General features: G+C 40.8%; 1 protein-coding gene across 5 annotated transcripts in view; it reads left to right on the top strand.

Moving 5' to 3' along the window:
* The window catches only part of LOC124176520 (ankyrin repeat domain-containing protein SOWAHB), a 143070-nt gene that overhangs the window by 35231 nt on the left and 92532 nt on the right, over positions 1 to 15307 (top strand). For all 5 annotated transcript variants that reach the window (XR_006869401.1, XR_006869400.1, XM_046557920.1 and 2 more), the window contains 2 exons: positions 1808 to 1843; positions 2721 to 2825. Coding sequence is in view for 3 of the 5 variants with exons in the window: in XM_046557920.1 (XP_046413876.1) it covers positions 1808 to 1843; positions 2721 to 2825 (141 nt within the window). In the remaining 2 variants the exon portion in view is untranslated. The remainder of the gene's footprint in view (positions 1 to 1807; positions 1844 to 2720; positions 2826 to 15307) is intronic.

Raw genomic sequence — 15307 nt, 5'->3', positions numbered from 1 at the left:
ACGGTTTTTTGTTTTTTTTTCCGGATCGTACGACGCGTCTTTCAATCCCCAACGATGCAACGAGCACCTCTTCTCGCTTATGAAGTCCATCGCGGATGAAGCGGAACGAGCGAAGATCTTCGTATTCGCGTTTCATTCCATACAACCACCCTCTCCATTCTCCTCATCCTTTATACCTGTGGTGTGTATGCTTTTAATTAAACTAACTCTAAAAAATCTGCGAACGCATCTCGTAACGCCGTAGCTGATCGTACGGTGCCGTTCAACGTGGCAGTCCTCGGGTCTGATTCACGGAGACGTCAAGGAGGTACGGAAGGGTTTGTGAGGGGGGCAAGAGGAAGAATGAAAGACTCGTCCTTCTCTTATCTTATCTCTATTCTCTTGAGTACAAACATTAATTAACGACTGCTACACCGGACGCCATTGCTGCTCTCATCGCAACACACCTGTGCACCCGCTGTAGGAAGATTCTTACAGGTTACACACGTGCGTCCACCCCAAGCATATGCATATTTTTGTCTTCAAGTTATCGCTGCGACTATGAGCACGGTGCATATCTATCATTATGCCGCCGTCCTCTCACCCCCCCCCCCCCCCCCCCCCTTCCGTAACCCCCACCGTCTCTCTCGAACAGGGTGAGTTCATCGTTAAAAGCAGGAAGTAAAAAGCGATTCCTTAACCTGATACGAAGTGACTCTTCCGCGTCCAACGGCATCGAGTCATAACGCAAGCATATTGAACCCAATGATGGTGGTAAAATTACCATCTTCACTGAGTCCAAACTTTCACTTTCAATTATGTAGTGTTCATTCCACTAAACATTCGGTCATTTCAACCGAATCCACGAAATTATGCTATTCACCGTGAAAGATTCATCAGTCCCATCCATCAACTTGGAGCCCAATTAAGACAACCGAGTCGTTTTACCGTACACTTATCTGCCTATCCGTTCTTCCTTTGAAGTGACTTCCTTGAATTGCTCGTGATGAGTGGATTAGAACTGAGTTTCAGGGATCCTAAAATCTGCACACGTTCACCTTTTCCCGCAAAGTCTACTCGTAGACAACTTGTCAAGGATTTTTCGACGAAAAAACACAGTCGTGACAAGAAATCGTTGCTCGTCGCATCTTTTGCAGACGATTAGACTGAACCGATTTTTCAATCCTCATCCTCTTCTCTCTCTCTGCATCTTACAGCACAGTTTAGACACTACACGCATAGTTTGGTCGTTGTTGTAGACGTGTGCGTATAACAGTGGTGATCGAGCAAGGTTGCGTAAGTTTGCTTAACCTCGCGCCCTCGCCTCGGAGAATCAATTATTGGATCCATATATCAATCTGATGGTCGAGCACGATTGTGCTACGCGGTATCCCGCTGTTTTACGTCGATCCCTCGCCCCCTTTACTCCGTCCGTTCCTCTCGGCTTTGGATCTTGCTCGGCCAGCCAGCAGCGTATGGTGGAACTCCTTTGCCATATCCTTCACGAAGACGTTACGACGCTCTGCCGGTCAAACGCTACCATTTCATACCCATTCTCTGTATGACTGCGTTCATGTGACTTGTAAAGAAAGTTTTAATGCCACTGGCTGGCTCGTGATGACCAGAGAGAAAGGGTGGGAGGAAGGGAGAGGAATTGACTATCTCGGACAAACCGTAAAGTCTGTTCGTTATAACGCCTATAAATGAAGAGCTTACAGGTAATACACCGTACATGCAGATATGGTACAACTAGTATAACTAGACTTCGAACAACTCGATGCTTCTGGAGAATTTTTTATAATATCCTTTTTTCTCTTCTTCTCCCCAGGGAACCGACGAAGATGACAGGGCCTCCGTTGCTTCGGTAAGTTTATTCCTTATGATATAATTATATTCCGTCACTATTGATACAAACAATCCAATTACAATAGTAAACCGCATTTCAATGGACATTTAGAAAAACTACGCATACATTCGTTTCAGTATTTTTGTTAAAGGTGCAATTTATCACATATGTCAAATGGATTGACATGATGTACCTTTTTGGGGTTAAGAAAAAAGTTTTGCGCGGAGTAGAATGATTAGATTGATTATTTTGATATTTCTCCTTTACTATTCAATATTGTATATTGCATACAAATTTTTATTAAATAACAAACAATGAAAATTGCCGATGTTTGAGTAAATAATCGGTGTTTTTTTTTCTGGACGTAACCTTGCTGCAGTGGTATAGTTTAAAATCAATTCCAATCAATTTTTGTCAGCCGAGAGAAAAAAGTTTATAACGCTTAACCCAACCTCCTCGAGAAATCGTATAATAGCAGATAGTAATTGAAGAATATAAGATGGGACGAACGATTCCGCGTTTAAATTCGTCAAAATATACATTCGACTTTCTTTCAACCTACTTATTAGGTCTAATAATAGGTGTAATTTGTTGTTGGCCGATAGAACAACGCTACTGTGAACGAAACGCGTCCTACATACATATACATGTACTAATTAGAATTGAATACACCAAGCACGAAAGAAACGAAGTTTTTCATTCCTATACACGTAGATACCGTAAACACATGGTAATTGGATTGAATTGAATTGAAACGAACTGGCGAATATCACCAGGGGTGTGTTTAATTAATTTTTCTTAATTGGTCCGTTGTTAAAGTTCGTTATTGCGCCACGTATGATGAGTGGATATTTGTGACACGCATGAATTAACGTAAAATTTATTCGACCCACAGCAATTGGATGGAAAGTCAAGGGAATGGCTCGTACGTGCTGCTCAGGGCGATTACCAGACACTCGCCAAACTTGCTGCCGAAGAACCACGTCTCGCCAGGCTCAGGGTGAGTCGATTAACCTTTTAATAACTCTCCTGAAATCGGTTGTAATTTAACGCTCAAATTATACGCACAATGAAGAAATCTCTCGTTTCGAAAACCCGTTGCCAATTGTGTCGTAAAAGCGTTTTGCTTTCCAACATGACCATCGATTGTATTCAACCCTTTCAGTCACTCGATATTTTGACCTGAATTTCGTTATTCGAGAGTTTTTAGGGTCGCTGATCACGACTTTGATCATTTTTAAATCAAAGATGGCGGATACAATACGCCGAATGTAAAATCGAAAAAAATATGAAAATTTGTATATTCCAGCCGAAAATTAGATTTTTACATATTTTAACTGCCATGCGAAGTTATAAAGGTCATTTAAAGTTGTAAATAAATTGTCATAAGGCTGGGATATGGAAATTTTTGAGGTGAGACGCTGAGCATACCACGATTACTCAAAGGGTTAAAATAGCTTTCCCGATTTCTTACGCTCTCCGAAAACCTTGACGTACGTTTAAAATCAATTCAGACACAACAGATTTGCTACTTTTTGATGCGGATCGAAATTCCGAAAGATGAAGAAAGAATTCGGATTGACCGTTATTAGGTACGAACGATGAAAACTCCGAAAAGTTTAAATCGTTGCTCAAGAAATGGGAAAAAGAGTTTCTGGAACACATTTCCCAATTCTACCGTTACTTGGTGGAAAATTTCCGAATTCAGAACTGTGGTGGTGTTACAGGGAAAGAACTTGCCATCGCATACTTTTTGATATTTATAAACAATCTTCATTTTCCTCTCATCCACGATACAATCCGTTCCATGTCTACAGACTTACATCTGGCTCTTGTCCTCTTGGACTTAGCCCCGTTCTTCCATTCTTTCATTCTCTCGTTCTAACACTCAAGTCATCATTGGGGTAATAAACCCAGAAAAAAAAAAATTTCTTTTTCAGTGCTGCTTTCTCATGAAACTGTTGCTTACGGTGAAGAACAAACCCCCACAAATTTCAGCCCGATCGGATAAGATTTAGAGGTCCCACTTTCGAGTTTTCGGTTTTACTTTGAAATAACGCGTAAAAAAAATACTTACCTTGACTCACCGTCGATTTTGCGTGAAAATATAGAGAATTTTACAACAAGTTACAATAATTTTCAAAATATGCTAAACGGAAGAAAATATTCTACATATTGTTGCCTACAAAAACAGTCTCTTCATATTTGTCATTTTCGTCTATATTTTCACGCAAAATTGACGGTGAGTTGAGTCAAGCATTTTTCTACATGTTATTGTCAATGTAAATACGAAAACTCGATAGCAAACCTTCTAAATCTTATCCGATCTAGTTCAAATTTGCAGGGGATTTATTTTTCATCGCAAACAACAGTTTTACGATAAATCAGGAGTGAAATAAAAATTATTTATTACTTCGGCGAACGACCCTAGCGGCCACAGGAACCGTTCGACATCAGTCGTCGATCCGAGCCATCGCAGCGCGAATTCATCAGCATATTTTGTAACGAGCAACGGTAGGTGGTGGGTGAATTATATAACTAGGTGTGTCGGAAACGCGGCACGGTATTCTCTCGGATTCGTGTTGTTGGGGGTAGAATTGAGTGAGTTGGCGGTTGGCGGCGGTGGCGACGGACTGACGGGGTTGTCCGGTCATCCTATCCGCTCGCCCGGATGGATCCGTTCGAATATCGCACTCCTATAGACGCCTAAAACAGGGTATGGAGCAGCCACTGCGGCTCCGGATATATACTCGGTTCCGTACACTGCAGGGCCAGGCAGGGTTGGTACACCGGGTAAATTCATTCCAACGTACAAGCCACCCCTTCCAGCTCTCTCGGCTTTACTCGGCTGCACAAGGCCTCCAGGGATAAATTGGCCGAGCCCAAACGTGTTTTCTGGATTACATGCAACGATAAGCATATATCTGCGTCGGTGCCATTTTTATTACACAATCCCCGATATGTATATATACACATATATATACATACATGCGTATACACGCATATGTACGTGTCACGGTGGCCAAGCATCTGGAAAACCTGAAAAACCTGGAAATATCAGGAAATTTTTATTTCAGTCCTGAGCAAAACTGAAAATATCAATTTTCCAACATAGGAATTGAAAAATATTTTTTGATGTGACAAATTTACTTTCTTATTTGCACGTTATATTTTTTGTCAATTCGACTTGAATTTTAAACGAATACAGAGTTGATAAGGCGAATGATTTAGATTTTAGTAACTAACTGGAACTGGGAAATTGTCAGGGAAAAGTGGGTTTTGGGTTCTGGAAAACCTGAAAATGTCATGGAATTATTTTTCTCAAAAATTTGTGGCCAGCCTGATAGCCTGAAGCTTGAAGAGAATTAAATCCAATATTTCAATTCTCTTGTTTAGAGTTATCAGGAAATCTTCGGTAGTTCGAAGCAGAGAAAAAACGAATGAAAGACAATTTTTTGATAATCGTGCATTCACTTAGTGTTCTTTTCTTCTTCTCGTAGATCTGAATGCAGTAGAATTATAATTCTGCAAATTTTTCCGCCGTATCTGAAGCTAAAATTGAATAATTTTGTCTAGGTAAGCAGTTTTCTCAAAATCCTTAGATCTTTCATGTACAGATGTAAGCTGAAAAATTATAGAAAAGCAAGAGAGCTTATTTATATCTAATTCATTTCTCAACATGGCAGAGAAAATCAATCGTCCTTATCGGTGGTTTAAGGAATATTTGTTTTCGGCTGTTTCGTTAACATTTGCCGTCGGGTCAGATCTTTCGTCAATATTACAAATTCCGTGGTGGAAATTCGTCGAATCCTACTTTCAACATCGAATACATCTAATACTTCCCAGGTTATAAAAATACATTGAAATTTGAAGAAGTTTGAACACTGCTACCGTAGCAGCAGCAGGCTTGCTGAAAATTATTTATTCACACCAGCAGACCCCGGTATATACGCGCCGGAGTAAAGGTCCCCGATCAACAGCGGCGTTAATTTAATTATCGGCCAACATGTCTATACGTGTATATATATATATATATATATATATAGGTGTAGAACTGTAGGTATGTACAGTAGCTCTAATATATACATATAGTAATATGTATATGTATCAGGCAATTTCATCATTTAAAACGTTGCATATTCATCGATTCCGATCGTTACACCATCGCCGATTTGGCTGGTATTTGTGGGACCCCCGTAAGCCAGGCAAATAATCTCCGTTTTAAAAAAACCTCCAGCTTTTATGGCTACCAACAATTCATTCCTTATTCGACGATTGAACGATGAAGAATAAATAAATACCTACGATCGATTTGACGAAAAATTTAAATCATTTGTACCGATTTTAACCGTCGAACGAATTTGTTCGTTTATTTATATCCGAAATTGGAAAATGATTTTTTAATCTCATTGTTACAATTATAATCCTGCGAAATCTTATTTGAACAGCGTTAATTGTACGTAATCATAAATTTTTTTTTTTTTCTTTTTTTATTCTTACTTTACGGTACGGGAACTCTCCGTTGGCTCGTTGTTGAATCTACAATAAGCTGGGGTTAATTGTAAGATAAGTTTCGAGAGGAGAAAAATACTCTGCGCGATGATGTATCGGGGTTTCGAAATGCCCGCGAGAATATTATAAGCGTGTGTTTTATCTGGTCGCATCGCTGCTGTGCCGCTACCTTCGAGGTTTTAATAACGCGCGAGGCAATCAGGAGAGTTTCTCCGCGTCTCTCCCTGCCCCGATAAATAATAACCATTTGTATCGGATTCTAATTACTTGGTCTAAACAAACAAATAAACAATACGAAAAGAGAAAGAGAGTGATAAAGCGAGAGGATAAGACTTTACTAACGCGGAGAGAAATAGTCAAACATAAAAGAGTTTCGTTTTTCAAACAAGCCACCGGCTGATTTAAGGAGTGCCGGACCGCCCACCATGGCTATCGATCTATAAACTTTATTTCAACAAACCAACTACCGTACCAAATAACAAGATGACTTAACGCCGCGTTTCATCGCTTTTCTTATTTATCACCCTGGTTTAAAAGTCACGGGTCTTAAACGTCGGTTGCGATATACTTGAGAGATAACGATAAGAATACATGCGTTCTTTCAATTATTCGTCACTGCATCGAAGAAAAAAATTTCATTTCATTCGATCTTTATTTTGTAAGTGAAACTAACTTCAGCCGTACAAGCGTGTGAAATTTTTACCAGTTTTCACGTGCAGGTGTAATTGCCAAAACAGACTAGAGAGAAGTAATTAGCAGTTCAGTTTATCGATTTGGAACTTCATCTGATTCGATTCGTTTTTCGACTTCTGCACAGCTGTAGCAGTTTTTTCATAACAACGGTAAAACCGCCGTTGCACTGTCGATAAAATTTGAATCGCAATTTGAAAAACAACGAATCACATTTTTTTTTCGAAATCTACAAAATCGCGGCACTGTGAAACTTGTGCTTTATCCATTATTATTCAAATTTGCCAAGTACTCGCCGTTCTAAAAATCCTTCGTTTATACCTCCTCCCGACTCAGCCTCGAGGATAGGAGTCATAAAAATGATCGGAGAATAAGAACGTAATTACCAAATTGAATGAATCGATTTCCCTGATGCCGGATTGTCCGGTAAAGACTTGAATCGTAAGGATAAGTTCCGAGGGCATAAATCAAAGGACGAGGTTAATTTGTCGAAAGGACTGTGCGGCTCGTCGAAGATCGCTGCCGCGGGCGCCGCAAGGTTTGCCTTCCGTAATTCCACGCGATCGTACACGCAACGATGATCGAGAAACTCGGCGGCAGCTAAGAAAAGCAAGAAAAGATAATTACACGCATAAATCAGGGTGTTAATATTCGGGGGCGTTCGCTCCTGCGCGCAACTCCGATACCCCGGATCCGGTGTATGGAATATAATAGGAACGAGCCTCCGTAGATCATCTCTCTCTGCCCCGATGGTCCGCCTCCTTGTTAGCGAGGTTTACTTAGTCCTTCGTCGCTCCTACGATAGGCGTTACGCCCGCTAATGGCCCCCCGGTAACGAACTACCGAATACTCCCCCCTAACGAATCGACTAAATACGCTCTTTCTATTCATCTTCACCTGTCAACCCCCGGGGCACTAGACGGTGATCCTGCCGTATTCCTGCTGGCTCGGAAGGATATCTGTAGGTACTGGAAAAAACGACGGGGCGGTGTTCAAGTTGCGTATTTGAAAAGTTCCGTTAAAGAGCTTGATTCCGAATTAATTGATGGCGAAACTTGAGGTAAAGAAAATGAAAGCGTTTTGGAAAGGACCAAGTTTCGAATGGTCGGAAAGACCGAGGCTCAAAGTTTCAAGACGGTTGCAAGATTTCGAAAATTCAAGTTGCAACGGAACAAAATTCCGAAAATTAAAGTTTCGACGGAGTGAAATTCTGTAAATTAAAATATACTCACTCGGTGTAGCTTACTCAACAAGTGAGAGTAAAAAATCAGAAAACACGAGATCGGAATTAAAGGGATTCCGAACGTAAAAATATCGAAATTCCAAAACAAAGAAACATCAAAGTGGTGAAATTTCACTAAGCCAGAAATTCACGGGACTGAAAATGTTCGTTCAGTCGGAATTTCGGTGTTTCAGATTTTTTAATTTTCTCATTTTCGCGCTCTCGCAACTTTGAACTTTTAAGATCATTCGAAACTTTGATGTTTCGTCAAAGTTTGATTTCTTTATTTTAAGTTCCGCCACCGAAAAATTAAAATTTTGGCGCTTTCGAAACTTTTCAAATTCGGAATTTCGATCTCGCCTCAAAAACGACGCGCAAGTAACCGCAAAAAAAACCCGCAGATTCAAAGATTCGTAACGATTAATTGAAATTTTTGTCGTTTTTCATTTTTTTAAATCATAACGAGACGAAAGTTATCTGGACATTTACACTCGCCGAGTTGGAAAATCCTAGAAGAGTCTGGCAATCTTAGCTTCTGAAATTAATGGTAATTCCGATCAATCAGCCGCCTTGACAGAAAAGATCAAATCGATTTTGCTACACGTTTTCGATGCTTTGTTCTTTATTTCAGCCGACGATAAATTTCCAAGGTACAGATGTTTGGACTCAGAGTCTAGTAGAGTGTAATGTTCTTTTGAACTAGTTTATTCTGCTTGGTTTCATACTTTCCGCAGGATACTAAATTCTGAAACATAATTCTTACGGTATTCAATTCTCATTTTTCTGTAGTAGAAATCCTGCTTTGTCAGTTTGAACACACTAGTTCCTCAGAAAGGCAATTTTTTTTTTTTTTTTACTCTTTTGAAAAATTATTTTTACTCTGAAGTTTGTCATAAAGAATCACAGAAGTAAGAGTAATTTTATCCAAAAATTTGACGAGAAATGGTAAATTTAGTGATTGGTTTTCGAAGAACCAAAAAATGACTGTCTCAAATTCTTGATAATTATCTTAAATTACGCGGCTTTGAATGTTTGGTCTCTTTGTCTGGATCTCTTTATTAAACCCATGTCTATCGATCCTTCCTGAAAAATTGAGAATCAGACGAAAAATACAAAAATGGTGATGAAAAAACGCAGCGTTAAGAAGAAATCCGGACATTTGTCATCATAAAATCGTGACAACATTTTTTAGGGATTACATTTCAAGGGGGGATCTATAGAGTGGGGTCCAATAAAGAGATCCAAACAAAGAGACTCCGGATTGGATTATCTGTTCGTTTGAAATCGTCGGACAACCCAATTTCACCTCGTTGAAATAATTACGTCGGACCGTCCATATCATTGACCTCGGAACCATGCCATCATACAACATAATGATTCCCATTTCTACCATTGTTACAAACAATCAAAGTCCCGCAAAGTTTCAAAATCTCGAACCTCTACGGTCCCCTTAAAGAAGTTGCAACGAAAGAATACGCGGAAGAGGAAAAAAAACCTGGTTTTAAAAATTTTTGGAAGTCGACTTGCATCCGTAGGCGTTCAGGACTGTTGCGCACCCGTGTCGGCGAGTTAACGAAACAGGATCGGCAAGGGGGGAAGATTAGTCGTGTCCTTGGACCCAGAAACGAGATATTTCGGTCAAGAATAGATTTTACGAGTGGCACATAGCTAGGCGCCAGAGAGGCGTCATCTCGCCCCGGGATCAGCTCGCAAGGGTGCCTGTTGCGAGAAAATCTAAAATTTCACTCTCCGCCCCCCGTTTCCCGGTCCCCCCTCCCCCCCTAAAACCCCACGCGCCAAGGGTGGCATGGCTGACCCTTTCCGCCCCGGGGTAAAAAACAAAAGACTTTGTCGAGAAGTGTCGTTTTGCCAGAATTTATCCCCGAAACTCCTCTTCTTCCCCGGTTGTCCCCTCCTCCTCCCCCCACCCTCTCTGCCGCCTTTCTTTTCCTATTTTTTGATCGCACTTCGCCTCTCCTTCAGCTGCCTTGTCCCAGGCTTTCGCACAATTTTGACTCGTAGACGCCAATTAGCCGGGTTAGACACGCGTAATGAGTTAGACCGCATCCGCGTAACCAGCGCACCTTGAAACTTGTGATTCTTTCTCGACATCCGGTGACCGTATCTCTTAGCGCCTTTTCCCGTGCTCCAGAAAGAATTAACAAACCCTCGACATCTGCTTTGAATTTTACGTAGGTATTCATTCGTTCATTCATTCATCATTTGTTTGTTCGTTTTCAGTATTAAATTTACAAGTATAAATACAGTAAATTCCAACAGAGGTAAATGTTATTACGTGTTTGTTGGACTGGACTATAAACTGAGAAACTATAATTATTGAAATGTACAAACAAATTTGAACTAGTGCAACATCCATTGATGACAGTTCAATATATTTATAAGTTACCAAAAATATGTAAAATTCAGCGCACGATGTTTCATTTGTCATTTATCTATAGGATTATAGCTTTTTATTGTGTAATTAATGACAATATTTATCGCTTTAATTTACTTTTAACACGCGTTTCATTATTGATGATTTTAATATCATTACGTAAATCATTGAACCAGCAAATTGCCTGTTAATATAACTATTCTTACTACTCACAGTCTTAAATCTTGTAATCTGAATGCTCTTATGCTTGGGTATACTGTCAGAGTTTAAAAATTTATCTTTTAATTTATGATAATGAAATTTCAAAAATTCAAGAACAAAGAGTTGCTTCAGGTTTAAGGGAATTTTGAGCACCGTGAATTGATTTTTCTTTATACCATTTAAGATTCTATTTGACAATCGTTGTTACAACATTAGATTGTCAGGATAAATACCTCCACAAGCTACGATCCCATAGCTTATTGTGCTATGGAAAAATGCATAGTACGGCATTCGGAGAGTTTTAATTGCCATTATTTTAGATATTTTATGGAAAATAAAGATTAAGTATTTCAGTTTGCTCACATATATTAGACTGGCCATTCAAAAAAAAAATGTTTATTCTCAAAGTTGAAAAATTTTAAGTTAACTTTAGAAAAATAAGATTCTCAAACTTTCAATTTTCAATTCAATTTTTGTTTTCCTTATAAAATAAGATTATATTTGTTTTCAGACTCTGATCTTTTCGAATTTTATAACGATTCAAAAAAATCAAATGGTACACAAATAAATCTGAGATTGAAAATACTTTTTACGCAATATTTTCAGTTTTTCATTATTATTTTTTTCATTATGGAATATTCGACATGGCGTTGATAAAAAAAAAGAAAAATATAGCCTAGCAATCAGTCTATGAAAAATTTAAAGAAAAAAAAAAAAAAATTACGGATACCCCTTAATGATAAGATAAAGCATTGAAACCTTCAGGATCTTCTTTTTTCAAAGTTAACCGAAGATTTTTCAACTTTGCGCACAAACAGTTTTCTGAACAGCCGGTCTGACATACGTATACATCCAATATATAAACTGTATATAATATAATTTACAAAATTAGCCGAGCCGTCGTGTTAAGCAGTTGCTGTCAAATCGCAAAGCAACCGGGCGGTTTTCATAAGTGCTTTTAAATTATTACCTTCTCGATTTTGTCACGTGTGTGTATAGCCGACTATCGTGCCTTTGGGACAGGCTAACGAGCCACTGTTATATATTTATTAAGTGGCCTGACGTTTGTCCGTTCGCGTGTCACACGGCCGAGTTTGTATAACAGGTAGATGGACGCGTATCAAGCTACTCCCCGTACGCCTTCTGTGTTATAAACCGCCAAAGTTTTTGGTATTTAAACGAAGATTAAGGAGACACGCCGCGGTCGGCCGGTCGGCCGGTCGTTCGCTTCATCCGTTGGCTGAATTATCGCCAAGCTGTATCATCGTCCCTTGCTCAACACACCGACTAGAGATCCTTGTTCCCCGCTCCTTGGATCGGATCGACGTATGCGTGAACGTAGGTACGACGCACCGCACACACGCAAGAGCGGCTTTACAAAATAAGTGAATCAAGAGGGCATAAAGATTAGACATAAAACAGGGCCTTCAGGCCCCGGCGCGGCGCAATCAGCCCCGATCTCTCGTTATGTAAATCATCATCGCTGCGATGGTAATTTACCGACAATGAGTACAAAACACCTAGTGATATAGAGCCACCCTTATCTCGCCTCTCGCTTCTTCGATCAACGGGTCAACCGTTGCGGATTCAATTGCGGTTTTTGCTTCCTTGAGAATTTTACACACTGAGAGAAATTTTTAGTTTCGGTTACCGCCCAGTCCTTGACTATTTTCATTTTTTACCACAATCGAAGAATATAGTTCTAGGTACGAAGTGAAAATTAGTTTTCTAGCTGTTACCGGAAAGTCTAGTATCCGTTACTATTCTCTCTCGTTACGATCACTGTTACTATATTTTCTTGCAAATGTTGCGAATATTTAACGCTCGTGGAACGATAAATTGACGTTAAAGCCTTATTCAACTAAAAAGGTAGAGTAAGCCTCAACAACTGATTTTGCGCTGCAATTACCAAAAAAGGATCGGCAATAGCTCAAAATGGTTAGGCGTACCTCGTTTTTCCTAATTCCAACAATATTCAAACAGTTTCTTTCAACGATACCTGTTTTACGGAATTTTTCTAGTTACTGTAACAAATGAAATTTTTCTCAGTGCATCGATCCACGGCCGTATCCGCATGGCCGTTATAATCACAACGAAAAACAAAAAAACCAACAGGATATCTCAAAAATTTACGCACGAAAAAAAAGAAAAGGAAACACCGAATGACTGCCACAGTTTCTCTTTTCTTTTTTTTCCTTTTTTTTTTTTTTTCTTTCCTCGGTCTGTTTTCACAACTGGGAAATACGGGTCTGCCAGTCAGCGTAATGCCGGCGTAGGTACATTTAGGCGGGTAGTTGTGTGCTACACGCTCACGGATCGCTGCGGTGAATTATAAGAGGGAAAAACCTCGCGGATCGCGTGTCGATCTACGAGGAGATATATTTTTACCTTTACAGGTGTATCACGTTTGCGTAGAAAACAAAGCCATTGTTTGTTGTGTTCTTCGTTACGCGCCCTCCCGGTTCATGCTTATGTCCATTTCTTTCTTTCTGTATAACTCTCTTCAACACGGCTCCGTTCTGCTCGAAGTTTCGGACGTGAAACTCATGACGACATCGGACCTTGTCGACCTAGATTTTCGACTTCGAATTTTGTCCAGGGTGTCCGGACACCCGGTTTTGTGTCCCGGACGAATAGCCGAATTGTCACCTGAAAACGTATAGTGCCAAGTAACGCGAAGTCGGAAGGGATCCTCCGATCACGACGATGACTCATGAAGCTGACGGACCCTCGGAATTTCCTCGGTGTGGGCTTTTGAAGATCTTAACGGTAATTCCAGACGTCGTTTGGCTATTCCCTATTCACGCCTGATCCCGGGTCGCGGGTATCTGATCGGGGTGGTTAAGCAGCTCGTTCGTCGAGTGAGTATGCACCTGGAAGGAAGCGAGCGATCCTCTCGAACGGTCCGACGTCAAAGACGGAAGGGTTTTTGAATAATCGTATATTTTATTACCCTGCGGTCAATCCCTTCCGTTGAATAACAACAAGACAATAATAATAAATAGATAATAAACTGCACGTGGAGAGACGGGCGTGAGTCGTTGTGACGTAATGAGAGGCGATGCCGTCCCGCGGGCAGAACGAGGCACGTTCACGTGTATCATGGTCGAATATGGCGTGTAACAAGGAGATGCCCACGTGCTCGGAGGTACGACTCTACAAGTTTCGGTGGAAGCCGTCCGTCTGCAGGGTGGCGGAGGAACTTTTTTCGGTAATACTATACACATACAAGTGGGTTGATGAATTTAAAAAACCTCATTAATATTTCAATGTCAACGGGGAGCAATTTTGTCATTTATACCCGCCGGCGTATAAAGCGGTTAGAGGTAGGTACCAGTGAGTGGGGCTTAGAAGGAGGGGAGGACAGAGAGGCACCAAGACTGCGGGCAGACTGGGTGAACCGGTCGAATTTTTTAGGGTAATTACGCGGTACCGGGTGCGTGGCCTGCGACGAAAAGGCAGTTGATCGTATATCATATAAACCGGGAGGCGGTGTGGTATCATGTCACGCCGGCTCAGATAAGGACATGGATAAGGATCCAGGTTTCATTTTTAATGCGAGTCACAGAGTCATTACCGCGCTATTGTCATCGTGAACACTGAGTGCCGCCTCGATGTCCTGCACCTTTTCTTTGCCACTGGCTACTCTGCTGCACACTGGCCCTGGACTGCGCAACTACGGCCTAGACGAGTCTCGATTACGCGATGTTATTTCCTGAGGAACGACCTACCGCTAATGCTGACATTGAGTGCTCACTTCCAACCGAAACTCCCTCACTTATTTAATTTTCCTCGATTTCCCTCGGACTTTCCTTTCTTTCTTCCTTTCTTCTCTACGTCGCGTCTTCTCTTTGACCGATCTCGTTAACGTCGATGTTCGATACGTCGACGTACCTCACACGTCCAATTTGAAGCGTTTAAGGTGTCAGTATAATGGGGGAAAAGAAAATCGACTCATGGTTGATGGAAGTCTGTCGTCTGACAAGTTAAGGCATCGTCGTTTTGAAGGGGGGATGCAATTTGGCGATGTATACCCGGAAAAAAAAATTATTCAAATTTTCTCAGCGCCTAATCCAAAATTTGAATTTCTGACTCTGTAGACAGTAGAAACATTGTTCATCCCGACAATTCTCTCCCAACAAGATGGCCCGATTGAATGTAACAATTACCAGCTGAAATCTGATCATCGTATATTTATGGTTAACTTGAATCACAGCTCGTCATGATCATAAGTGATTGGGTATACAGGCGACCGGAAGTCCGTCCGAAGGAGCAGGTCCAAATGGTGAAACTCATAAAAATTCAGGCTAAACCGTTGCCAGCCGATCGTCCTGGCCGCTCGTTAGTGGCGAGGACTGTAGATCAGATCGGTGATGGTGATGGAGAAAATATCAGCCCCTGCAGTTGCGAGACCATTTTTTCTCGGGGACAATGAATCTGAATGCTTTTCAACCTGCGTGCC

The sequence above is a fragment of the Neodiprion fabricii genome, chromosome 2, assembly GCF_021155785.1.
Source record: "Neodiprion fabricii isolate iyNeoFabr1 chromosome 2, iyNeoFabr1.1, whole genome shotgun sequence".
Lineage (NCBI taxonomy): Eukaryota > Metazoa > Arthropoda > Insecta > Hymenoptera > Diprionidae > Neodiprion > Neodiprion fabricii.
Note: the sequence above shows the minus strand (reverse complement) of the source record. Positions and strands in the feature narration are given on the sequence as shown.